Here is a 27,052-nt window from a genome sequence, read left to right on the forward strand (position 1 = left end):
GTTTGTTTAATCTTCATTAACGTAATCTCTATATCATATTAACTGAAAATATATCAAGACTTGAATCTGAGGTTAAAAAACATACATTCTGAATCAAGGATTTGGTACTGATGAGCTCTGCATACCCATAGTGGCACTGTAAAAAGAAGGTTTGGCAACCAGAGATGAGTAGACACAGTAGTATGAAGAGGAAGTATCAGCCAAAGTGTGCCACCTGGACCCCAGCAATGAATCCCTTCCCAAAGATGCCTACTTCTCCCAACTCCTGCTTTCAGCACAGCCTCAAGCTGTCCCCTTTATTGTGCCAAACCAAGGGTAAAAAAAAAAAACATCTTCATAACATACACATTTTTTCACAACCGAAGTATGATGCCCTGGTCATTATTTCACAGTTGTTAATGCATGCTGGTGATGTTAACCTCAACCCTGTATTTGCCTACAGTGCCAAATTACCATCACCAGAAAGAACTACTTTAACAGGTGTTCCAGCAGGCTTCCCTTGTACTATCTCCACTGCACATCTCTCCTCCGTAAAGGACTACTGGTAGTTCTGGACATACAGCAGCCGCTTAGCCACAGGCACTCTAACACCATCCTTAACCTTCACACTACCAGCAAAAATGTCTAACATAGCAGCACAAAATAAACGATCATAACCATCACATGAGAACCCCACTCACATACTGTGCAATCTACAGCTCAACATTAAATGCATCAAAAATAGACACCGAAGTACTTATCCTACTCCAAAAACCACAATATATACACTGCCCACGTCCAAGAGACCAGACTTACTGGCATATCCAGATCCACCCTCCTTCCTCTCTATAACTGCACAACCCAGAGACATGGCAGACAGTAGAACAAGTAGAAAGGTTTGTGTCACTTTCACACCATTACATACCATTCACCAACACCCTCAAATAAAAAAAAAAAAAACTGGGACAACACTCTTGAGATGCAACCCACAAAAATAAGACTACATAACACCTTAATACAATCAACACCTAGTTACCTCAGCTCACCACCTGCCCTACTCGGTACACACTCTAACTACAGAATCTGACCAACACTCCTTTCAGGAGATTTCAATGCCTACCATTCTCCATGTCTCGACACATCCCTGCAGTAACCTTCTCATAAATCCCCTTGTGATGTAATGAAGAGTCTCTGATCTTTCCCTGTTCTTCCACAATTGCAGATAAGTTCATTCATCTGAACTTTATGTCACTGGTACTGTATCTGGCAGCTTGCCGAGGGTGTACCTTTAACTCCCTTAATAATACTACCGAAAACAATAAATTATTACAAGAATATGAAAACATTATAATTTTAATTAGTCATAACTCTCTATCCAAGAAGAATGCAATGACAATTGATAATATCATATACAAAATAAACTAAAAAACGTATCAATGTAAATTGCGGTAATATGTAGTCCCCTACAATCGTAATTGAAATGCGGTTTTATCGTGATCCTAAATCTAAAAAAGCCCATTGAACTTTTTTGAAACCATTTATCACACTCTTGAATAACTGATAAATGGAAATAATAATTACACAATAATATATTAGACAAACAAGGGACACTGTTAGAGTGAACTCTAATTCTTATCCTTCCGTTGTTGGTAGAACGCACCCCCCCCCTCCACGTGGGACGCACCCACCTCCCTCATCTCCCAGTGTTTACTACTCCAGCCCAAGGTATCCCAACCTACGTCAGATGACGACACTCAAGATGCCCAACTCTCTACCCAAACGTCTCGACAAAAATTGTATTAAGCAATTCCTCAACAGTTTTGACAATGTTTTGACTGATTGTGATGGTAAGAGATATACTTTTTTTCTTATGAAGAATAAGGACCAGTAATCATGTAATTTGAGTGATAAGACACAGGAGCTGTTTCGTAATGTTACGGAATCAACAGGTGGGTAAGATGAGGCCTTAATCAGGGGACATTTGTAAAGAAATCATTATAGATATATGTTTTAGTGCACTGGAATGGAAGTTATGCAATCTTATATATTATTTATCTTTAAAACCAGATTTTCCCCATCTTTCATAACCCGCCTGGCCATCTCGATAAGTTATATGGAGATAGTAATACTATTTTGCATGAAAAACCTACTCATTTTTTTTTTAACTATATAACTATTCCATGGGAGTAGAGTGAAGATTCTAATGCTAGAAATTTCCTAATTTTCATAAACTTTCTATTATACATTATGCAAGTTGACTTTGTTAGCATATTTTTGTGGAACTGAGCTGAACAAATCCCTGATTACTGTAATTCATATTCCAGATTTATAGAATTGACCATAATGTTAGGGAGTATAGGGAAACATAAAATCCTTTCAAGACAAATTTCAAAAGATAGTAGCGCAGTGAATGAATATAAGGCACCAGAGCTAGAGAACATGCATCCCAAGGTATTAAAAGAATTAACATACAAGATTGGGCATCCTTGACTTTTACCAGCATGTAGGGTAGGGGATAGAATTACCGGTTATGCAAAATTAATTCCCACTATTCTTGAACACGCCTGCTCCATCCTGTGCTCAAAACAACAGATCTAATAACCTGACTTTTTTAAATATCACGTTAAGATAATATGTTTTACATTTTTTATAGTGATAGCAAGTTAGATTTTAGAAATTAAACACTAGTAAGGCTTTTAATTGCTATAAGTAAATTATTGTGAGGTATGATAAGTTGCTCTTTGCCCTTTTCTATTGTAAATCTGGTTGATAGGAGTGCAGGTTATGGTTTTGCTAAAAAAATGGTCATTAAGTTTTTGAAATGCATTTTTTTCTAGCCAGAATAATTACATGCCTTTCTCCTTTACCCATTTCACCTCTCCTCATTATGTTTGCTTTCTTTCCGATAACCATTGAGATTGGAGCCTAGAGGAAGCAAACAGCCGCACATTAACGAAAGTTTAAGGTGACATCACAGAGGTAATGGCTTAGTGAGTGATTATACTGTTTTTATGCCCCAAAGTATTACTAGAATTACTAGAAAGTTTTTTATGGTGTAATGTATATATTCATTCTTTGAATATTTACAGGTGTTTTGTGGGTAGGTGATTCTGTAATAGGCCGAGCCAATGAAGCCATAAACCAGCTGAGAGCCTTAGGGAAGAAAGTCTTTTATGTAACCAACAACTCGAGTAGATCACGTGATGCGTATGTTGAAAAATTTAAGAGACTCGGCTTTATTGTCAAAAAGGTAGTATGATACATTGCATATTGTTTATTAAGCTGTTTAACCTTTTATGTATGTCTGTGATACCTTAAACTATTTTGTAGCAAGCTAATGCAAGAGGTTGATATTGAAAATTATGCCTCTTAATCTTGATTAGTTGTCATTATGTACATAACACCAATGTATGGTGTGGTGGGTCACTGGGAGTTGATCCGTAATATTTTTGATGCTACTGTTTTCTTGTATTAAAAAGATATTATCATGGACTTCAAACTTTTCATCTCTTTCTGCAAATGTCAGAAACATGAGGAATCAACCAGTTGGAAAATTAGAGAATACACTGGATGATTGAATTGCTTTAAGTGTACCTACTCAATAATTCAGTCGTCTGTGGAGCATAGCCTCAGAATGCTTGACTGACCTCAGGAACATTCATAGAGTTTGTCTCTATCTAATCAATAGATGCAGTGGAGTCTTCAAAATTGATCTTTATGTGTTTTACATCCTGTTTTATTCCTTTCCAGGTTGATTGTAATTCTTTAGTTACGTATATAGTAGGGTGCTTGACTCAAGAAGCGTAATGTTAATACTCTGAGACTTCTTCTATATAGTTCTCCTTTTTCATTGTTTGTTATATAGTGCCACATTCACACTTCAGCCATCTTGAGCTTGTGGAACAAATGATATAACTTACAAGTCTCCTGAATTATTGATTAACTATGTCATTTTCATAACATGACGTGTACATACGTTAGGATTGCTTTTCCAGAAGTGGAGTATCCAAGGGTTAGTTCCTGTCAGGTTTGCATGCATTGACCAGTAGTTGACGTTTAACCAGATTTGCTGTCACACATGGAGGTAAGTGAACAAGGAAAATAGTGCAGTGAATTCAAAATTCCATAGAAAGTACAATATTGCACAACAGCAGGGTTTGAACTTGGCTACATATGTGGAAGTTGGCAAAGTAGAATTAGGCTTTGGAGCCTATGATAGAGAAATGTCGTGTCTTGAGCCACTATCTTTTGAGGTGGCTTCCAGCACACATACCTAGAGTTCCATGTGTACCATGAGGATTAGACTTACACAAGATATCTCAATTCTTGAGTCATCATTGGGGATAAAAAAGAAAAGTTGAAAGGCCCTAACCCTGACTTTCATTGTGACTATGTGGGACACAGCTCAGAAAGTTAGAGGGATTCTCAGTTTTCAAAATGCATGTTTTTCTATCAGGAGGAGATAGTGAGTCCATCCTATGTAATGGCTCAGTATCTCAAGCAGCAAGACTTCAACAAAAAGGTGTACATTATAGGATCATCAGGAATGACGGAGGAATTAGAAGAAGTTGGAATTTCACACACAGGAGTTGCAGTAAGTTTCATATAGTATTTTAATTCCTTTCTGTGAATTCTGTGATTTTGATCATGTATATTGTTATGGTTATTTCTTCCATTCAGGATTGGTTTTAATTATGCATGCATGATATATTAAACTTTTGATGTAGGAAATGTTCCCTTTGATATAAGCGTAGTCAGGACTAGGTACTGGTAATGCGTTTGATGGGTGGTCTGCAATAAAACACAGGGTGATTTATGATATCTCAGTATCCCAGCAATTCTTTATTAATTTTTGATAGATCATTCTTGTTTAGTGTGGCAAATAATCCTATTGCAGTGTTTCATTCCTCATTCCAGCCTGAACCTTTTAAAGGACCTGTCACTGACTTACCAAATACAATTAAATTAGATCCTGATGTTGGTGCTGTTGCTGTTGGTTTTGATACACACTTCAGCTTCCCTAAACTCATGAGAGCTGCATCTCACCTCAATGACCCTAATTGTCTGTTTATAGCAACCAACACTGATGAAAGATTTCCTATTGGAGAAACAAGCCTTGTATTTCCAGGTATGTTTGAGTGATATTTTAGCCTTACAAAGGTTAGGATTTCCTGTCCCAGGAGGCCTTTTTTGCATGTGTAATTTGGGAGGAAGAGAATGCAATGCAAATAAGCAGTAGGTGCTTGGTGTCTCTTTTGTGATAAAGGTAGTGTGGGCTTGAAGAGAATGATGATTCAATATTTGTAGTGTTTTAGGGATGGGTAATATCTCGAGCATAGATAGGAAAGTGTGACTCATGTTTTTCTGTGGAGTGGGGTTGTTTAGTGCTTGTCAGGTTATTAAGGTGTGTGTTTTTTCAGTGTTGTGTTTGTTATAGGTGGGGATATGTTGGTAAAAGTTGTTGAAGTATAAGGCAGCAGTGATCTCTTATATTCTGCTACAAGGTTGGTGGTTAATTATGGATTGGTTTGGATGGGGGAGGGGTGTCTCATGTTGTTGGAAAGAATTGATTTCATTGTGTAGATGTTGAGTGTTTGTAGTGGCTAGGCAGCAGTGATAAATGTCAAGAGGCTATGTGCTTCCTAGAGTAGTTTGTTTTTTATGGGAGTGATTGTCCATATAAGCAGACCTTAGTGTCAGGATATTGTGATGTCATCTGCTTACTGTAGGACCTTCATGTAAGTATATTTCAAAATGTGTATCTTGTTATTACCTGACATCACCTGCATGAGGTTACACCACGAATCAAAAGTTTCCTTGGTGAGAAACTGACAAAGCAGACCAGCTTCCTGGTGTAAAGTGATTAAAGCCTTATATTTTTTTATAAATTTTATACAAAAAATGGTAAAGAAAAATATGCTACTAATTTTCCAGGGGTCTAGGGAAGTGCCCTTTCTTGTCATCCCTTTCAGATACCCATGAGGCAAGGGGCTTGGATAGAGTTGCTGTATATGGATATGCACAGAATTTTGATGCCTTCTTAAAATTCTTGCTGTCACTTTGTTTAATCAAATAGCTACATTTAGCAGCTCAAAACAGTGGTGACATTAAGATTCCAATAGAGCTACATACTTCACGAACACAGATACCATTTCACTGAATGCCAGTACCCTTACAAATGCCATATTATGGAGGTTACTGCAGTTTTTGATAGGACTTGAAACAATATTGTACATCAAAATTTTATGCTAGAATTTTTTTTTTCTATTAATGTACCACATTTCTATATTATCACTTCAGGCACTGGTTGCCTCGTAAGATGTGTGGAGACAGCAGCTAGACGACCACCAGTTGCTATGGGCAAACCATCAGAGAAAATGTTTTCCGTCATTAGTGACAAACACCATTTGGAGCCCACACGTACTCTCATGATAGGAGATAAGTGAGTAAATGTCTAGCATATTCAGAGTTGTAGGTTATCATTGGATGGAAGAACTTAGGATACTATAAACAAGAACTGTGAGGAATGAATGAATGAAAATATTTTCGTCAAAATATGAACACAAATGCAAGGAAAAATTTTTCTTTTGATTGAATAAATTATTTCAGTGATGAGCATGCAATTCTGGCATCATGCCAAGATGGCGTATGTGTATTTTCTTCGATACCATGTTGGTCACTGAGATGCATGTTTTTCAAGCTGTGATGGCAAGCTGCTAGTGACATCTCAGGATAAATGGTGGAATCAGACAGCTGAATAATCAGATGAGATCAGGAACCATTAAATCCTTATGTGAGGTCCAGATCACCCTTTTGTGATTCCCTATATGATGTTCAGAGCACCCCCTTGTGATTCTTCATGTGAGGCCCAGAGCAGTATAAGAGTTATCATTACTATATTTGTGTTAAGTGTTGTGTTTGTGTACATTACAGTGTATTTGATTATGTTTTTCCACTTGTTAACTGATGGAGGAACAAATATGTTCCATAACTTCTTTATAACATTTCTAGCTCTTAATATATCCCCCCCCACACACACACACACACACATATATATATATATATATATATATATATATATATATCGCTACCTCGCTATCGCGGGAAATGGCGAATAGTATGAAAAAAAAAAATATATATATATATATATATATATATATATATATATATATATATATATATATATATATATATATATATATATATCCATCGTCAGTTCATGTCCGTGCTATATATTAAACTTTATACTGAAACTTTCATTGCTTTGTGTTACATCCTTTACAGTTGAAAATTGTTTGCATTTTTTCCCTCCACATTGCCTTCCTTTCTGCATCAACTAGTTAGTATATATCTCTCTCAAATGCATTTTTAAAAACTTCTTCATAGAAAATCTTATAAAACTTTTTCAGTTTAAGTGGTTACAGCTTTTTTGTACTTTTTCACAGGAAATAATTTGCTTGTTCATTATATTAATTTTGTGCTCCAGTTTGTCATTCAAAAAAAAAAAATTCCTCTTCAGGTGTACTACAGACATTCTTTTTGGCAAGAATTGTGGTCTGCATACACTTGTGGTGCTTAGTGGTGTGACAGAGATGAAAGAATTAGAAGATTTGGCTTCAACCACAGATGATGAGAAGAGAAAATTACTAGCAGACTATTATTTACCTGAACTTACTGATCTTATCCCACTCCTGAGTATTTAAAGGTGCTTGCTTTTTAAGTGTATAATTTATAGATCAGTAAAAATATCCATCATAAATATATTCATTGGATTCTTATATATTTGTCTTTAATTGGGCAGTGTTTTATGGTATTTACAGAAGTCAAAAGAATGTAATAAATTGATAAGTTATTATTGTTAATGTTTTTATAGCACCCCTTCCATGAAGGGATCCTGCACCTATAAACTCAAGACTCCATATCCAGGGATTGCTGCATCTTCAAGGCTGTGCTGCACTAAGTAGCAAGGACAGGATGGACTCCTTTGAAGCAAAAAGTTATTTGACTAAACTGTATTCTCATCAGCTGACAATCATATAGCCTTACTAAAAGTAACTGTCCAATCCTGTTTACTCCTATATATGCGCACACACTTGCACACAAACCAGCCTAAGCCAGGTACCCATTTATCAACCTGCCCTTAGGAAAGTATATTTACACTTTTCTACATATGTGAGTGTTACCAGGCTCCATTTGGTTGTGGTGAAACTTCTGAGTGAGAAGTCAGCTGTAGGACTGTAACATCATCTTTTGATGAGAATACAGTTTTGTCAAGAATCTTATCATTCCAAAGGAGTCCATCATTTTCCTACTACTGAAAGTAGTGCAGAATTTAAGCTGCAGGAGCACCTTCAGAAAAAGGGAGTCTGCAGTTACATGATAACAACACTAAATATTTTACCGATGTATGTTTAATGTTTGAAGGAATAGTGGTTCCAACAATGATATATGGTTGCAAGGCATGGGCTATAGATAGAGTTGTGCTGAGGAGGGTGGATGTGCTGGAAATGAGATGTTTGAGGACAATATGTGGTGTGAGGTGGTTTGATTGAGTAAGTAATGAAAGGGTAAGAGAGATGTGTGGTAATAAAAATAGTGTGGTTAAGAGAGCAGAAGAGGATGTTTTGAAATGGTTTGGTCACATGGAGAGAATGAGTGAGGAAAGATTGACAAAGAAGATATACATGTCAGAGGTGGGGGGAACAAGGAGAAGTGGGAGACCAAACTGGAGGTGGAAAGATGGAGTGAAAAAGATTTTGAGTGATCGGGGCCTGAACATGCAGAAGGGTGAAAGGTGTGCAAAGAATAGAGTGAATTGGAACGATATGGTATACCGGGGTCGACATGCTGTCAATGGATTGACCAGGGCATGTGAAGCGTCTGGGGTAAATCATGGAAAGTTCTGTGGGGCCTGGATGTGGAAAGGGAGCTGTGGTTTCAGTGCATTATACATGACAGCTAGAGACTGAGTGTGAAAGAATGTGGCCTTTGTTGTCTTTTCCTAGCGCTACCTCGCGCACATGCGGGGGGAGGGAGTTGTTATTTCATGTGTGGCAGGGTGGCGACAGAAATGAATAAGGGCAGACAGTATGAATTATGTACATGTATATATATGTATATGTCTGTGTGTGTGTATATATATGTATACTTTGAGATGTATTGGTATGTATTTGTGCATGTGTGGATGTGTATGTGTGTACATGTGTATGTGGGTGGGTTGGGCCATTCTTTCGTCTCTTTTCTTGCGCTACCTCGCTAACACGGGAGACAGCGACAAATTATAATAAATAGATAAATATAGGTTTAATGTGTGTATATGATTTGTATGACTAAAGTCAGCCCCAAGTAAACCCAAAAATGATGACTATGGAATGAGCACAGTGGTGAGAAAAAAGTGATATTCATTGTGCAATACTTATACTTGCAGTAAGTAAAGGCTGCCTTTGGCAAAGTTTTGACCCTAGACCAACTCACCCTCATATGCACGTTTTTGTAAATCAAGGATTCCATGTCACCATTCCTCTTTCAGAACAACTTTAAATTCCTCACTTTCACTTATACATGGGACCCATACCTTATTTATACTTTCATTTGCCACATCACCCACTTTTGCATTCAAATTCCCAAGTGTTAAGAATCAGTCCATTGCATCCAGACTGCCAAAGCACTCTTTTTGTCTTCATTTCTCTCATTACCAGGTGCATCAGCACTGACAATTACTCTTTTTATGTAATAGTCTTTGATTTTAACCCAAATTAACATTACTTTAAAGAACAAGCAAAATTCAACATATAACAAATGTTTCCATATTTGCCATAAAAACTATTATTTACATCTTAAATGCATTTCCATTCTGACATCACTGCATCAGTTAGAAAGAAATGTCACTGAAGAGTGCATTGTAGCTTGCATAGATTGTGGTGTTAACTGGGTCTGACAGTGATGAAATAGTGAAAGAGATGAAAGATATCATGACTCATAATTATGGGATGTTCGAAAATTCTGTGCTGTGAAAGCCATCACGTAAGAAACTGGTTAAGTGATAGTCATGGAATATGAACATCCAGCTTTGACTGTGTCATTTCATCTTATGTATTTAATATTTAAATATCATAGAAACCTTCAGAACCTGCTTGATTAGCAAAAAGATGTAAAAATAGTTTTGCTTGAAAGGAAGCAATTTAGCAGTTACTGGAACTGTTTCTGATCATTACAATGTATACAAAACTGCAGATGAATCCTTGCACTTCATCGGATGGATTAATTGTTTAAGATTATCTTCCTTAACAGTTAAGTGCAGTAACTGCCCACCACAGAGGATTTTTGAAACTCTTTTACTTTTCATTTAGAAAAGGAATTTAAAGTAATAGCAAAAGTGGGAGGCAAGTCAAAGAGAATGAAATACAATGAATGCAACCATTTTACCAAATTTTTAGTTGTTCACACCAAAGTATACAAGGATTAGCTGCTTATGTGTAGTGACTAAATTACTTATACAGGTAAGATATCAAAAATCCATAATCCTTGAGACCAAGTGATGTGCAGATTTTGGATCTAATATTATTATTATACTTGATCACCATTTCCTTTGTCAGCGAGGTAGTGCTAGGAAACAGACAAAGAAAGACCCATCCTTTCATATACATACATAAAGCACATACATGTACATACATATACATATATAAATACATATTCATACTTGCTCGCCTTTATCCATTCCGGCACCACCCCCCCAGCATTGGAAAGGTAGCGTAAGGAAACAGACGAGAAAAGGCCACATCCTCTCACACTCAGTCTCTAGCTATCATGTGTAATGCACTGAAACCACACCTTCCTATACTTATCCAGGCCCCAGACCTTTCCATGGTTCACCCCAGAAGCTTCACATGCCCTGGTTCAGTCCAATGACAGCACGATAACCCCAGTATACCACATTGTTCCAATTCACCCTTATTCCTGCACACCTTTCACCCTCCTGCATATTCAGGCCCTGATTGCTCAAAATCCTTTTCATTCCACCCTTCCACCTCCACTTTGTTCTGCTTCTCCTTGTTCCCTCTACCTCTGCAAATATATCCTTTTTGTCAACCTTTCGTCACTCATTTGTTCCATATGACCTAACCATTTCAACATACCATCTTCTGCTCTCTTAACCACACTCCTTTTATTACAATACATATCTCTTACCCTTATATTACTTAATCAAACCACCTCACACCACATATTGTCCACAAACTTTTAATTTCCAATGCATCCACACTCCTCTGTACAACCCTACATATTTTAGAAATATTCTCTGTACAACCCTACATATTTTAGAAATACTACTTTGAACATGAATCTGACTAGGGTTTTTTTTATACCTAATGCAAATTATATTTATTTCTGATGTATTTGAATATATATAAAGTCCTATACTAAGTAGGGTAAAGAGTTATAGTTTAAAACCAAGCCAATTTGGAAAGGGTTGGCCCAAGTTAATAGTCTTGAATGCACAGGACCATGGAAATGGAACATTTATGATTTGTAGAAACACATTTTCATTATTCTATCAGTATTATGCATAGGATTTCCTAAGTACAAACCCATAGGCTTTTATTGGTAAATCCCTGAACTTTGACATATAATGCAAAAAGTTCTCTATTGGACAGATACGCAAAGACCTGGAAACAAAAATAGAACAAATTGAGTCCATCATAATGAAATTTGGTCAGTTGTAACTTTGTTAGTTCTGGTCTGTTGATTGCAGACTTTTTCATTGCTAAAATGCATATTAGTAGTGTAAAACTTGTAAATTGATGTATGCTCTATGTTTAAAGAACTGTCTTGCTAGGTGATGACCTAACCCTAGGTTGCCACATACTCTTATCAAGTCAAAATTTTTGTACTCCTTGACTGTGAATATTAACAGTATTTGGATCTTGTGTTTCCTTTTCCTTGTACAGGTGACTTACTTATTACACATGCATATGACACATACACACACACACACACACACACACACATACACAGATATTTAATCTTGTCCATGTTCAGCAGCATTAGAGAGGTCTTGCAAAGCTTCCCAGATTCAAGGATGATTGTTTATGTGCTCAACTGCTTGAAATATACTAAATTATATACCTTACTTTGGATTGAAAGCTTCTTCCACCGAGTTATCATTTTTCACACGTTTTCAACCTTATTCCTCAATTACTTTCCTGTGATGAGTTACCTTGCTTTTGTTCATGAATGAGCAGTGGATGGTCAAAAGTATGCTAAGCTTGGATTTTCTGAATGGCAAGTGACACTAATATTTATATGTAAACAAAATACCCATCTATAAATCTCCCTTATGTTTATCCTTTTCCATTCCTCACTATTCCACAACTTGTGGTACTCTGATATGATGCTGCTGGAGATATGTCAACGTTTACTATTTGGTATTCAACAGATGATGATAGGTGTATCACATTTCATTAATGAACATTATGTGACTATATAAAAATGTAGTTGGTAACTTGCAAAGAAGGATGTCTTTATCTAGGCTGAATGGCCAGTTTTAGCCATATAACAGATTCATGTAAACTTTGTAAACTTGTTTACCAAGGATACAGGCATAACATCAAACATGGTAGGTTACAAAGTATGGAGAGATGGGAAATGAGACCATTATACTTAAAAGTAAATACAATGATGGTAAGAAAAAATTTTGTTTTTATAGTAAGATAATAAAATTTTTTTTATTAATAAGTATTGTGGAAGATTATTCAAACTACATCATCAACTTCTGCTTAAAACATTTCACATCTTTAAAGAAATTTATGATAGTGGGTATAAAAACTGGTATCAGTACTGGATTTTGCAAGAGATATTTTTTTTGGGAGTCATGGTGCGGTAAGGCCTGCCCTACCCATAAACAATTTAAGGGATTTTAGTTTTGAACAGTGAAGGTTCTAACTCAACAGTATTATTCTTAACTGAGCTGGAAATTTAAACCATCAATGGCATTAGAGGAAAAGAGTTAAAGAATATGAAGTACTTTAGGGATAGACATATTAAAATGGATCCAATGAAGTCACCCAAGGAATAGTAAGTCACCTAAGAAATAGTAAATCAAGTCTGAATAAAGATTACATATGAATGCTAAGGGAAAAATGAAATATATGCCGTATCTTTATCCCCTGTAACATTTTACATGGCCAATGAGTTACCCCAAGAAAAGCAGGTATAGATCAAACATATGACTTTACCTCGGAAAATAGAATAGGATTATCAGGTAACCTGGGATATAATAGATTAGTTCTGTGAACCCTAAGTTCTACTCTAGGGACAATGAGTATAGGCTACCAGAAACCATCCAAGAAATACGGTGCTTAGAGAGAGTATGGTGGTTGAAGCACCACTCAGAGGGTACATGTGGTTGCAGCGATCAGTGTTGCAGCATTTTGCACATGCTTCATAGCCAATTCCAAACCCTTTGGGTCTGCAACCTATATAGCAGACATCAGTGCACTCCCGCGTCAGGGTGATGAGGACACCATTAACTTCAGTTCTCTCAGCCTACAAGTGAAAATGAAATCAAAGAATGAATGCTATTTTCCAGGAACCTATTCCCTTTTTTCTAATCTTAATGACCAATTGATTTTTCAAGATAACTAGAATTACAGATATTTTGTGCACAGTAAAATCTAAATACCTAGTTACTACAACTACAGATATTTTGTTCACAGTAAAATCTTAATGCCCAGTATGATTAAAGCAAGAAAAGTGTTTCTTCATAATGATCCCCAATATATATAGGAGAAGGTGGTGGCAGGAACAGAGCATCAGGCTGAGAAGGGACAATGTTATTTCAAATGTGGTAGAGGATATGGGGACCAGGTATTCACTTAGTAAAATGTTTATAAGCAATACTTAAAGAAACAAGCATTTGTGGAGTAAGAGGGAAATGTGGTAACAACAAGAGTATGGGTGAGAGAGCTGAAGATGTACAGAAATGGTTTGTACGTATACAGAGAATGAGTGAGAAATGGAGTGGACAAGAAGGGGAAGAACGAAATGGAGATGGAAGAATGAAATGAAAAAGGTTTTAAGTGCTCAAGGGTTGAATGTGCAAATGGGGGTATGGCATATAAGGGACAGAGTGAACTGAAGTGAAGCGGTACACAGGGGGAAACATGTCAGTGAGCTTAACCAGGACACATGAAACAGTCAAAGTAAACCTTGGAAAGGTATGTGGGGCCTGGTTGTGTAGAAAGGGAACTGTAGTTTTGGTGCATTACACATGACAGATAGAGAATGGATGCGAGTGCATGAGGCCATGTCTTTGTTCCTCACTAACTTGGGAAACAGCAAACATTATATGATATACATATTTTATAACCATATAGTTTAGTTACCTCAGGGCTACCTCCAGTAGCATGGAAATGTGGACTCCTTTGGAGTAAGAAGTTCACTGATGAAATTGTGTTCCCAATGATACAGCCTTGCCAAAATGGCTTTTCGCTTGTGCAACATCTTGCAGGAGCTATGGTTTCGGTGCATTATACATGACAGCTAGAGACTGAGTGTGAACGAATGTGGCCTTTGTTGTCTTTTCCTAGCGCTATCTCGTGCACATGCAGGGGGAGGGGGTTGTCATTTCATGTGTGGCGGGGTGGCGACGGGAATGAATAAAGGCAGCAAGTATGAATTATGTACATGTGTATATATGTATATGTCTGTGTATGTTATATATGTATACATTGAAATGTATAGGAATGTATATGTGCGTGTGTGGACATGTATGTACACACATGTGTAAGTGGGTGGGTTTGGCCACATTTTCGTCCGTTTCCTTGCGCTACCTCGCTAACGTGGGATACAGCGACAAAGTATAATAAATGAATAATACACACACACACACACACACATATATATATATATATATATATATATATATATATATATATATATATATATATATATATATATATATATATATATATATATTCTTTTCTTTCTTTTAAACTATTCGCCATTTCCCGCGTAGGCGAGGTAGCGTTAAGAACAGAGGACTGGGCCTTTGAGGGAATATCCTTACCTGGCCCCCTTTTCTCTTCCTTCTTTTGGAAAATTCAAAAAAAAAAAAAAGAAAAAAAAGATAGGGGAGGATTTCCAGCCCCCCGCTCCCTCTCCTTTTAGTCGCCTTCTAAGACACGCAGGGAATACGTGGGAAGTATTCTTTCTCCCCTATCCCCAGGGATAATATATATATATATATATATATATATATATATATATATATATATATATATATATATATATATACTGTTTACATGATTACTATTTGTGTGTTGGGGTGAGAGTTTTATATTGATGTTCCATCTCTTAACCTTGTCTATGTGTACCATGTTTTGTAATCCTATATATATGTATGCACACACACTTCAGCCTCAGCCAGAAACCCGTTACTCGACCAGGCCCGAGAGTAGGATGAGCACATGGGTGTAACCCTGCTTGATGACCAAATATTGCCTACAAAGTGATCCTTGTAAAATGAGCCAGTACGATTAGGGAACTTTGTCTAATGTCTTCTTACGCCTCCAAGTAAATTGGACATGTACTTTGTACTGTTTCTCTAGCTGACCTTGCCTGACGTACCTGGTCACTGCCTTTAAACCATGTTCCTTGTGACCTCAACCTGTTGCCCTATTTGGTGCCTTAACCTTTCCTGATGGCCCTGTCTTAGGTCAAAGCCCTAGCTGGAAGACTCACCCTGCAGAAGAAATCATTGGGGCCACACACCACCAAGTACTCTGTGCTGACGTTTAGTCCATTGTGTCGACCAAGACACGGGTGGTCCCACTTGTAGGCTGACTTGCGGAAGTCCAGCTTGCAGGAGTAGCAGGTGAGGTTGCCAGGGCGTACTTTTTGGTGGTTCTTCTTGATGGTAAGGTCTGTGTTCACTCCTTTGTCGACCCCCTTCCCCGTCAACCGTAAATCCGGTATATCGAAGTCAGAGCTCTGGGATCCAGGAGTTTCGACTCCAGGGTTCTGTTGCAGGGGATTCTGGAAGTCCCCTATGTTGGAGTCCCTGGTTACTTGCTGCCCCAGGCTGTTGAATCCCCGCGACCACTGCCCCGTTGCTGGGGACGAACCAATGAAACTGTTAGACCAAATGACCAAGAACAAGCACAAAGAGTTACTGACACCTTATAGGATTAATTGTAACTACATCTCTTGCACTTACTCGGAGGTTTCATGATATCATAGTAAGCTAAAACGTTCATATTCAGCGTGGTGGAGCATCCACATACAGTAGGCTAAAAATTTCACGTACAGAGCAACGATGCAGTGGTGTATCTAGGGTATGGCAAGTAAGGCAGGTGCCCTGCGTACCACTTGAAGGGGGGCACCACTCAACAGGTTTGTTTTTTGATATATGCTACCAGATTGACATTTTTAACAGTTTGATTTTGTGAGATAAAAAAGAAACTTGCCTACTTTTCAACTATAGTAATATTTTGCTATCATTAGTTGCATTACCCCTTCTACATTACAATTTTGATCAAATAATTCTTTAACCTTGAGTCTCTAAGAGTTTATATGAACGTGAGTTTGGCCTGACTCTTCAACAGTTTATAATTATACTGTATATATTTTTATATACATCCACTGTATGTACATTTTTAATCAAGCCATGGGCACAATTTCAGTGCTTGCCGTAAGCGCTGTTTCCCCTAGAAATGCCCCTGCAATGATGTGTTCACATATGGTATGCTGAAGCGTTCACATATAGCATGGTGAAGTGTTCAGATACAGAATGCTGAAGCGCTCGTATATAGCATGGTGAAGCGTTCATATATAACTTGCTGAAGCGTTCTTATATAGCATGCTGAAGCGTTCACATATAGCATGCTGAAGCGTCCACACATATTATGCTGAAGCATTTACATATATCAAGAAAAATTACATATAGCATGCTGCAGTGTTCGCATATAGCTTGCCGAGGCATTCACATAGAGCAACGTGAAGGAGTTTTCATACATAATGCTGAAACGTTCACATACAGTACAATGAAGTGTTCACATACAGCATGCCGAAGCGTTCACACACACTATGCTGAATTGTTAACATGCTGGAGCGTTCACATTCCAATTCTCTCTGACAAAACAATGAGATATTTTGGGCGCCAATGGAAACATTAATTTGGACGTAAGTACTTGAATCTCCACACAATTCATGTACATAATAAATGTACGTAATTACATACTTCTAAGGAAAGAAGAGTACAAGTGCTACAAAACACACACAAACAAAGACATTATGGTATTTTTCACTATTATTATTATACCCGTACCGAGTTCACTTCGATTGCAAGATAATGTCTACCATCAATAGCCACAGACCAAATCATTTTCAGCCCTCAACCCCAACCCTCTTCAGCACCAGCCTCAACCTTCCCATCCCCACTCGAGCACCACTCCCGGGCAGGACTTGAATGCTCCTGGCCTGTCGTGTGTCGCAGGCGGCCAGCGTCCCCAGGGTTGGCCGACGCCACACTTATAATTAGTCGTATATTCCACCGTCGCTCCTGCGCTGCTAGAATTTCCGCAGTCCCCAGCGTCCCACCATCACTCTACTTCACCCCTTAATTCACCAGAAATATTTGCCCATAACGGCGGGGAGCTGTGTATTATTCTCCCGTGCGACGCGCCTAGCTTGCGTGACCCGTAATAAGCTGAGGAAGGAACACTGCAAGGGACCCGCCCTCACTATGGATCCCTTGCAATACAAATCACAATGTCTTGCCTCGCGTTAAAAACGTACTTACTCATTCTGCACTCTAGTGTATTATACGGGTATTACATTAAGTCCTATTTGTGTATACGAAATGCATTGGTACAGACCCGTGGAACTGTGGGAGTGACGCAAAGAGGAGCGAGTGGAAGCCCGCAATCAATTACCCGTCACACAAGTGATATAATTCCTGAAGGACGCTCGTCTCCCACATTCATCAAGGACGACTATAATCAAGGACGGAGGTTTCTAGAAACAGTGTCGCAGTGTCACCAGCCCTACCCCGCCGGCCTGGCCGTGTGGGTGTGTGGCGACACTTCCCCCTCCCCGCCAATCACCAGCTCGCTCTCAACTTTCAACGTTCTTAATTTCTTGTCTGTATCGCGACTGCGATCTATTTTCCATGCGGCACATGTTTCTTGTCTGTGTCGCGAGTGCAATCTGCGCCGCAGCCATTACAGTTTGGGCGGGACAGATAATTATGATGAAAGATGCTAAAATAGCTCGGCTCTTCTGACAAATGACGACGGTGTGTTCTTAGCTGGAAAATATGCAGCATTACCGTGAGGTAAGCGTTGCAGCGGGCGTGTAGTGGGCTGTTATTACTGCGGATTATGCTGCCTACTGCTGCACCCGGGTCCTGGTCTGCTGCTCTTGTGTATCACAGTAGTACACTTGATCCTTCCTGAGTAGCGTGTGGTATTCCTGGTCCCTACGGAGTAGCATGTTGGTGCCCCTACCACCTCGCCATGATGGCACTCCTAACCCTTCCTATGTCAACTGGAATCTTCGATCTGAAGATCGTACCGTCGTACTTAAAGGTCGTACGTCATGCTGAAGGTCGTGCGTCGTGCTGAAGGTCGCACTCGTACTAATGGTCTTCAGTGTTACGCTGGGTCACACTGTTCCGTCACTTCTTATGGGCTACACTGGTACAGCGGAACCACATTACATACAGTGATGCCAGCTGTAACCTTCCCTGCTGGCAGTTCTGTAACCTTACGTCTCCAAAACTGCTGTATTATGTTGCTGTGGCAGGGTCTCAGTGTATCATGCCGGGAGGCCTGACTCTCAGTGTATCATGCTGACTGTCCTGACTCTCAGTGTATCATGCTGACTGTCCTGACCCTCAGTGTATCATGCATGCCGTGAGGTACGCGCCCTCATGATTCCTCATGGCGGACACGGAAGGGAAGAGTCAAGTTGAATTATGGTCAAGAAGGAGGTCAGAGCTTAAGCAGGTGGGTCAGGGGGATGTGTATAGCAGCACATTACGTCACTATATTTAACAACGAAACGTATATTAACCTCAAGCACGACAGCGCCAACCTTGAGCACCACACATGGGAAGTAGTGTCGTCCTTCAGTGTTGTGCAAACGTGTCCCATGGGTCGTATTGTCTTGTCTAGGGGGCCATACCGTCGTGGTCTAAGGTCGTAACTTCGTGCTCAGGGGTCGTGCCGTCGTTGGGCAAGGGGTTAAAGACCCTCATCAACCCGTCACGTCAGAGGGGCCTGAGTCTCTATAGTGAGGGTCAGACACGGCAACCTGTGGGCACTCACTGTTGCTTCTTCTCTACCGGTCTCCTACTGGTTCACGGGCTTCCAACTCACGACCACCATCGACCAGCAAAAACTGACTAGATCGGTCAACTCTGTGGTTTGGAGAACTAAGTCACAGATCATGAAGGTCTTCATAAGACCTCCCCGTCGTCCTCCTCGCCACCACTCAACCTCCAGCAAGAGGTAGTGATAGATGTCACTCAAGGTGTCACGAAGCTGGAGGGGCGATGGTGACCACTCACACAGCCGGGACGCCAGTAGGGCCAAGTCTCTGACGGGAAATTCTGTTTCTCAACAACAACTCCATTCATACGATGTTCTGTGTGTTGAAGTGAAACATGAACTTACAAAAGTACTTCTTGAAGTTTCACTTTACACATTTAAGATGATTCAAGTAACACCAGAGTTCCTACTCATCCCAAATCCATTTACATAATATCTCTATTGTAACCGATGCCTAAATATTCCTCTGGCACCGTTACCTGAAATATCCTTTGTTCCTCATCCGTTGTCTCGTCACATCCGCAGTCTGCCTCTCCTTGTCCCTCTTCTGCAATGCTTTATACGTGTCCTGAACAACATATCATCAATCGTGGGTTGTACGCGACTGATCTGTTCTAAAATGCTTTCATCCATGATTCTTTCCAAATCCTTCTAAACATTACAAGCCCTTCTCTTATACATCCTATTTATTCCCCTAATTCATCTATACTAAGCTAGTTAGTTACTCTACTGCTATAACTTTCGTTCTATCCTTTTTCTATATAAAACTCGTGTTTCACATCATGCATGTGTGAGGGCAAGTATTCCTTCATGCAATACACTAACCATACATTTTCTACCATTCACCAGAGAAATCGGCGCATCACAATTTTTCTCCCTTGTACGACTTATATTTCAACCTCAACTTTCCCATCGCCGTCCTTACTAGAACTTACTTCTCGATATTCAGACTTATCCTCGACTTCCAGTTCTTCGTCATGCAAGCTGACTTTACACTCTGATCTCTCATTTGTTTTTAAGGACCATCGTCTTACGTTCATGTGTATGTACTCGGACCATCCTCCCTCTACGTACATCATTCAAATGGCCCACGATTCTACTCAACTCTCCCTCTGATCGAGCAGACGACATCACTATCATCTGCATACAACAGATGCCACAACTTCCATTCTATTCCTCCATGTTTAAGCATCACGCCACAGTCACCTTACCTCCACCTCATCTCCCACGGTGTCCTTGTCATAACGAATATCAAATAACCTTGCAGGCATCACACAACCTCAGCGCACTCCCAAACATGACCCACATCACGAGTTACCCTCACACATCACTGCTTTCATTATAAGGAAGATTTCAACAGCATTCTGTGGTCTTCCATGCGTATCACGTGCAGTCAGTCAAAGCTCCCGAAAGAGATATTTTTATTTTCTTGATCGCACGCCTTTTCTAAATCCCATAATATTATATATCATTGTCTCAAAACTTTCTACATTACTTATCTGAATGCAAAGATCTCGACACACCTTCCCTTCCCTTCCAAAACCTACCATGTTCTTTACTAACTCCATACCAAACTTCAGATGGACAAATTTCGATGAACTTCGCCAGGACACTGGCAATGTAAACTGGTTTAGCCTTCCAAACACAGATACACTCAGGAAGATATTAGTAGGCTTACACTAGTAAACTTACACTAATCCTTCTTGAGAAGAACAATATTCCTAGAAAGACGAAGAGAAGTGCAGAGAAAGACGAGGCAGGCTACATCACGCAAGAAATGAATAAAAATTGCACGTAAAAAAATGTTTACAGGATATATAAAGTGGAAATCCACAAGGTCATGAAACGCGTATTGAGATTACAATGGGACAAAGGGAGGAAGACCAGAATCAATGAAAAAAGAATTGTGAATTTCTTACGTGAAGGGAAATCCCAAAACAATTCTAATATATGTAAGGGATCGAAAAATCTGGGGCAGTATAAAGGTATGTGAAAATCCTTTGAGAACAGACGAGAAAAAATAAAAGAAATGGTTTATCTATAAAAGTGAAAGAACACAGATGCAATGCGGATGACGTACAACAGGCGCGGGTCGCTCTGGATTTGCAAGTTACGAGTTAAGACATTAACCATGGGAGGCAGCCCATGACCTGGTGACGATTCTAATTTCTGGCACTTCCCATCACCCGCCGACCAGTCCCAATACTTTCTTCCTGTCAAGATATTCTCGCCAACTGACCTCGCCTCAACACTCACTGTCTTTCGAGCTTTTTTGTTCATTTCTTCTTTACTGCAGAGGCCTACAGCAGATCGAGCCGACACGCCAGACTTCAAGACCCGCTCTCCTCGTATTTACATTATCGCCGTCGAGAAAACAGTCATCACGCCTAACACGAAGTTAAATAAACAAAACAATCTGTACATAACTCCGGGTGATGAAACACGACCAATTCCTAGACAGTTCAAAAAGACTGTTATACTCATAATTTCCTCAAGATATCACGGAATCAGAATCCATGAATGTCCTGTTTCTGATACCTTTCAAAACTCGCATTTAACAGAAAACCAAACAACCGGAAAAAAAAAAATCTTCCACGAACAGGAAATCCGGGATTATATATATTCTGATGAAGTCACATTTTTCCCTGCAGAATTCCACACACTATCCAAGACACATTATATTCCAGACTAACAAAGATTTTATTCTATCGCACACTCTGCCACGAAAATCTTGGTTCAAAAAGAACAAATGATGTAGTAGATAATTTTATGGTAATTTTAGTTTTATTGACAACATATCACACACGCAACATAATTAACTTTTCTTCTACTATGAATATTGTGTTAGGTTCCAGGAGAAATACGCTTCCTAACCAAGCTCTGAGAAAAAATAAATTATATCCAAATATCTGAACTGAACTATATAATTTGAGACCAATTCTACGGCATACACTCGCCATTGTCAAATCTTGGGTGAAACGTTTAAAAGATCATTTATGAATCGATCTTTTTTGTTTTCATGATTCTTCTCCTGACATTTGATCGTACAAACAGACTGCAAGGTTGACAACTGGGGTCCCTCAGCTCAGTGCTGGAGCCACTGCTAATTCTGGCCGACACAAATGGCTTTGCCAAGTGAGGCGGGAACCTGAGGCAAGCGGGACTGCGACACATTATACGGAAACCTTGACAGGATGCAGAGGTGGTGGCACGTGTGGCTCATGTCAGGTAAGTTACAAAGGAAAATACAAAGTAATGATGATGGGAAAGGGTTTCAAAACACCAGATCCTGAATACGATATCGGTGAAAATAATCACGACATCAGTTATGAAAGATACGTATGTCGGAGTCTACATCACGCGGAACTTGTGACCAGAATATCAAATATAAATTTTCTTGAGGAAGGCAAGCTACATATCGTTTATGGTCCAAACTGCCTTCGTATATGGCCTGAGAATTGCTTCGGTATGTAAATACGACGTATATATCCGGCCAAACCTGGAACTTGGCGCATCGGTCTGGCTTCCCTACTTGCGGGGTCATAAAGAACTGTTGGACTGGGGCCAAAGGAACGCCAGAAAAATGGCACCAGACTTGAATGGAACGAGGAACTAAGAGGGAAGGAAATCCTCAATCTGCCCACACTCGAAGAGTAATGATGGGGACATGATACCCACAGTAAACTTTTAAAAGACCCTTACATCAACACATTAGTTCTTTGATGGTACAAAAGAACCCAGAACAAGAAGGCAGATTATATATATATATATATATATATATATATATATATATATATATATATATATATATATATATATATATATATATATATATATATATATATATTAATACTTGATATCTGTTTCCCCTGTTAGCGAGGCAGCGTCAGGAACAGACGAAGAAAGGCCTGCACCCGCTCACACCCATTCTCTAACCGTCATGTGTAATGCACCGAAACCACAGCTCCTTATCCACAACCAGGCCCCACAGACATTTCCACCGTTTACCCCAGAGGCTTCACATGCCCTGGTTCATTTCACAGGCAGCACGTCGACCCCTGTATACGACATCGTTCCAATTCACTATATCCGGTACACGCCTTTCACCCTCCTGCACGTTCAGGTCCCAAATCACTCAAAATATTTTTCACTCCATCCTTTCCTCATCCAACTGGCCTCCCCGGTCTCTTTGCGTCCTCCACCTCTGACACATATATGATCTTTGCTAACCTTTCCTCACTCATTCTCTCCATATGTCTAAGTCATTTCAGCAACCCCTTTTCAGCTTTCACAGCCACACTCTTTGTACAACAAACTTCTCTCTTACCCTTTCATTACTGACACGATCGAACCACCTCACACCACATGTTGTCCTTAAACATTTTATTTCCAAAACATCCATCCTTCTCCGCACAGCCTTATCTATGGTCCATGCCTTCAAATATACGTATTTTTGCCCTCCCACAAAATCCTCACTTGGCCCCTTCTCTGTACACAGCAGAAGACCACACATAACACACTGTGTCTGGAGGCCATCATGGCCATCAGTCAGACGCTATGGCGTCGTCGTCTGCGAAGATCCCCTCTGATCGTGCGGGTTACCGCAGCCTTACACCGTACAGCCTCCAGGGAGGGTCGGGGGTAGCCAGACACCACCACGATGAGGCACAGGTACTCACTCTGAGCGTGGAGGAGGCGGCTGGCGAGGAGCGAGAGTGCCAGCGTGATGGGAAGGCCGGCCATGATCACACTGCCGGCACAAAGCTAACACCTAACAGCTCGACGTCCACACCTGCCTCAGTGCACCACGTCAGTGTGCACAACGTCTTGTACACTGTCTTCCCACGAGCGGCCGCTAAAACTATATGGACCATGTATCCTTCTCTTTACTGAAGCTTGTCTTTCCTTCTCTCCCTCCTTCACTACGAATTCTTCCGCAACAAATGATGGAAGTTCTACGAGTGTTGTGATCCGTGAGCACAGACGTGTCCTGGAGATGCTACCACCATGGCCGACAGTCCTGGACTGACCCTGGACCATCCTGGAACACCTACGTTCCCCTCCCCCCCAGCCAGGTCTGTCCCGCCCCGTCCCGGGCTGGCTGGCTGCAGGCGCGCCATTAACACCCTTATTACCTTCGTTACTGTCTTGCCTCCTCCCCTCACACACCTCGCAGATTACATTAACCCCTCATAAATCACTCGTACTCCTTCCCTCCTCATCAGACCGCTGAATTCTTATCTTTGATCAGCCCACAGTACTCCAAGATCCGCCATCAGCGTGTCCGACTTAAACGAGGTTATACAGTAACTACAACAGAGTGATTACAGCAGCCAATCATGACCCGCCATTATGGTCACGTGACAGTCACCATAGCAACAGGGTAGTGGGGTGGGTCCCCGGTCCCCCCGCCCTGGCGCTCATTAATGTCTACATTACGAAAATTATTTTGGTGGGAAGGACAGGACTTCGCCAGGTGTCAGGTCACAGCCGGCTGAGGGTGCCTCTGGCCGCTCATGGTGGAGCTGGGAAGTGGTGAGGGTAGTGGCATTGGTTGTGTTGGTGGTACCGGTGGTAGTGGTGAAGATAATGAGAGGTAGTGGTGGTTGAGGTGGCGGTGGTGGGCGTTTGTATACACACAAGTACGTACGCACACGTATGTAAGACAGTATCTGTGCACATAGGAGTTGCGTGGGGGGATATGTACCCTACTGAGTCCCCATCATTCTAACATGTTTTCCTTCATTTATCTAACACTATCGGACGTCATCATCTCCCCTACCTCACTGCTCCCCTCCTTCACTGCTTCCCTCCTTCACTGTTCCTTTACCCAGACTGATCCAGTCGTCCAATAGTATCATAATCGACCAGGATCTAATATTTCCACGTTGTCGCCTTTATCAACCCAGCTGCATGGCTGTACCATGATCACATGACCCTGGCTGAACACATGACCCTGGCTGAACACATGACCTTGGCTGGATGTACGACCCTGACTTAACATATGACCCTGGTCGAACAATACGACCCTGGAGGAACTCATGACCCTCGCTGAACACATGACCCCTCGGCTGAACACTCGAGCCTTCGTAAACCAGTGGACCCTAAGTGAACACATGACCCTTCCTTTGTTGGACTCCTCCGTGCTTCGTGATCTTGGCATTAACAGCTGGTGATATTGTTCATGATAAGGATACTACCGCATGATCAACGATAACAAGGATATCACGGCATGATTAATGATAACACACGTCACTGCATGATTAATGATAACACACGTCACTGCATGATTAATGATAACACACATCACTGCATGATTAATGATAACACACGTCACTGCATGATTAATGATAACACACGTCACTGCATGATTAATGATAACACACATCACTGCATGATTAATGATAACACACGTCACTGCATGATTAATGATAACACACATCACTGCATGATTAACCCACTGCAGTGATGCCACGTCCATTTCCTCCAAACGACGGTAATGACTTTAACGAACTCGTTAATACAGATCATCGCTCGCGTTATCTCTTCTATCATCAGTTTTAGCCAGCGTCGAGGCAGGCCCCGGCCCTGAGGAAGGTCTGCGGACAATCACCACCAGTTTAAAATAATTTCAACTTTTACGTTACAACGGCGTCAAGACGTGCCATACCGGGTCCAAGAAAAGGAACACGACCTTAGTCATACTGGGAGGTATACCAACTGTGATCACATCTGCCAGACTGATGATCAGAGAGAAGGTTGTGAAGCTCAGAGACGCTGAGATTTTGGAGAAAAACTGAAGTCAGAGCAACTGGACCACAAGTGGAAGGGTTAGAACAATAACTGTTTGTTTTTCTTTGATGGAGCTGAAGCGGAGTGTACTTTCATAAAGGCAAGTCCTCGGTGTCTAAGAAGAAACGGAACAGACGAGCCAGCACGAGCCTTGGAAAAAAAATTAGCAGAGCAAAACCATATGGTGCATATCCTTCGCTCGCGTTTAAAATACTGAGTGTTCCATGTCCTGTCCAGAAGGAGACTACAGGGAATGGGTACAGGTCTGGTAAGGGGTGAGTCAAGCTCATTTTCAGGGAACAAGAGAGACTGGGGTGTGGTGTGAGGACACACACACACACACACACACACACACACACACACACACACACACACACACCCTGCTACTTGGTGGGAAGGACTTGATGTAGGAGGCACCGGGCGGCGTGGTAATGAGCGGCGACATGCACTGCACCAGTGCTGGGCCCACGTCCTCACCCTACCACCGGTGCCAGGCCCTCATCCTGGGTCTGTCATCACCCTACATCTCACTAAACACACACACACACCCTCCTTAAGCTGGCCACAATCTCACACAGTAGTATGAGGCGCTTTCCCCGGTCCTCGCACCATACATTCGTGTTACCACACACGAACGCCATAAGTCCTTCACATTATGCATAAATTTTCTTCATTCCTCTAATTTGGGTCATAACATGGACGACTCTAATTTATATGGCTAACGTGACCTAACTGGTCGACGACCGTCACTAGAGGTAAGACATGGTCATCACAGCGGGCCAGTAATCAGGCCCTAAGTGAGGTCAGTTACCTGCAGATCAGGTCATTTCCCATGCAGTTACTCAGGTCATATCCAGGTCCGGTTCGTCAGGTCATATCCAGGTCCGGTTCGTCAGGTCATATCCAGGTCTAGTGGGTGAGATCATTTCCAGGTCATACATGTCAGGTCATTT

At 40.6% G+C, this 27,052-nt stretch overlaps 2 protein-coding genes across 2 annotated transcripts; one reads left to right on the forward strand and one right to left on the reverse strand.

Annotated features, from left to right (window-relative positions):
- Positions 1–1,670: 1,670 nt before the first annotated feature.
- On the forward strand, positions 1,671–11,898 carry LOC139759834 (glycerol-3-phosphate phosphatase-like). The gene is made up of 6 exons (XM_071682326.1): positions 1,671–1,826; positions 3,069–3,229; positions 4,436–4,573; positions 4,897–5,107; positions 6,280–6,421; positions 7,499–11,898. The coding sequence occupies exons 1-6, from the start codon at positions 1,724–1,726 to the stop codon at positions 7,680–7,682; spliced, it is 939 nt and encodes a 312-aa protein (XP_071538427.1). The 5' UTR covers positions 1,671–1,723; the 3' UTR covers positions 7,683–11,898.
- Positions 10,463–24,336, reverse strand: LOC139759836 (uncharacterized). Its single transcript, XM_071682327.1, has 3 exons — positions 23,987–24,336; positions 15,718–16,088; positions 10,463–13,521 (listed from the first exon to the last, which is right to left on the reverse strand). The coding sequence occupies exons 1-3, from the start codon at positions 24,048–24,050 to the stop codon at positions 13,285–13,287; spliced, it is 672 nt and encodes a 223-aa protein (XP_071538428.1). The 5' UTR covers positions 24,051–24,336; the 3' UTR covers positions 10,463–13,284.
- Positions 24,337–27,052: the final 2,716 nt, after the last annotated feature.

Source organism: Panulirus ornatus, chromosome 34, assembly GCF_036320965.1.
Source record: "Panulirus ornatus isolate Po-2019 chromosome 34, ASM3632096v1, whole genome shotgun sequence".
NCBI classification, from domain to species: Eukaryota; Metazoa; Arthropoda; class Malacostraca; order Decapoda; family Palinuridae; genus Panulirus; species Panulirus ornatus.

Coding starts and splice junctions, on each gene's coding strand:
- LOC139759834 (XM_071682326.1), top strand. CDS start 1,724: ATGACGACACTCAAGATGCCCAACTCTCTACCCAAACGTCTCGACAAA. Junction 3,230..4,435: donor TCGGCTTTATTGTCAAAAAG/GTAGTATGATAC, acceptor TTTTTCTATCAG/GAGGAGATAGTGAGTCCATC. Junction 5,108..6,279: donor AACAAGCCTTGTATTTCCAG/GTATGTTTGAGT, acceptor TTATCACTTCAG/GCACTGGTTGCCTCGTAAGA.
- LOC139759836 (XM_071682327.1), bottom strand. CDS start 24,050: ATGGCCGGCCTTCCCATCACGCTGGCACTCTCGCTCCTCGCCAGCCGC. Junction 16,089..23,986: donor CCGCCTCCTCCACGCTCAGA/GTGAGTACCTGT, acceptor GTTCGTCCCCAG/CAACGGGGCAGTGGTCGCGG. Junction 13,522..15,717: donor CCAATGATTTCTTCTGCAGG/GTGAGTCTTCCA, acceptor TTTCACTTGTAG/GCTGAGAGAACTGAAGTTAA.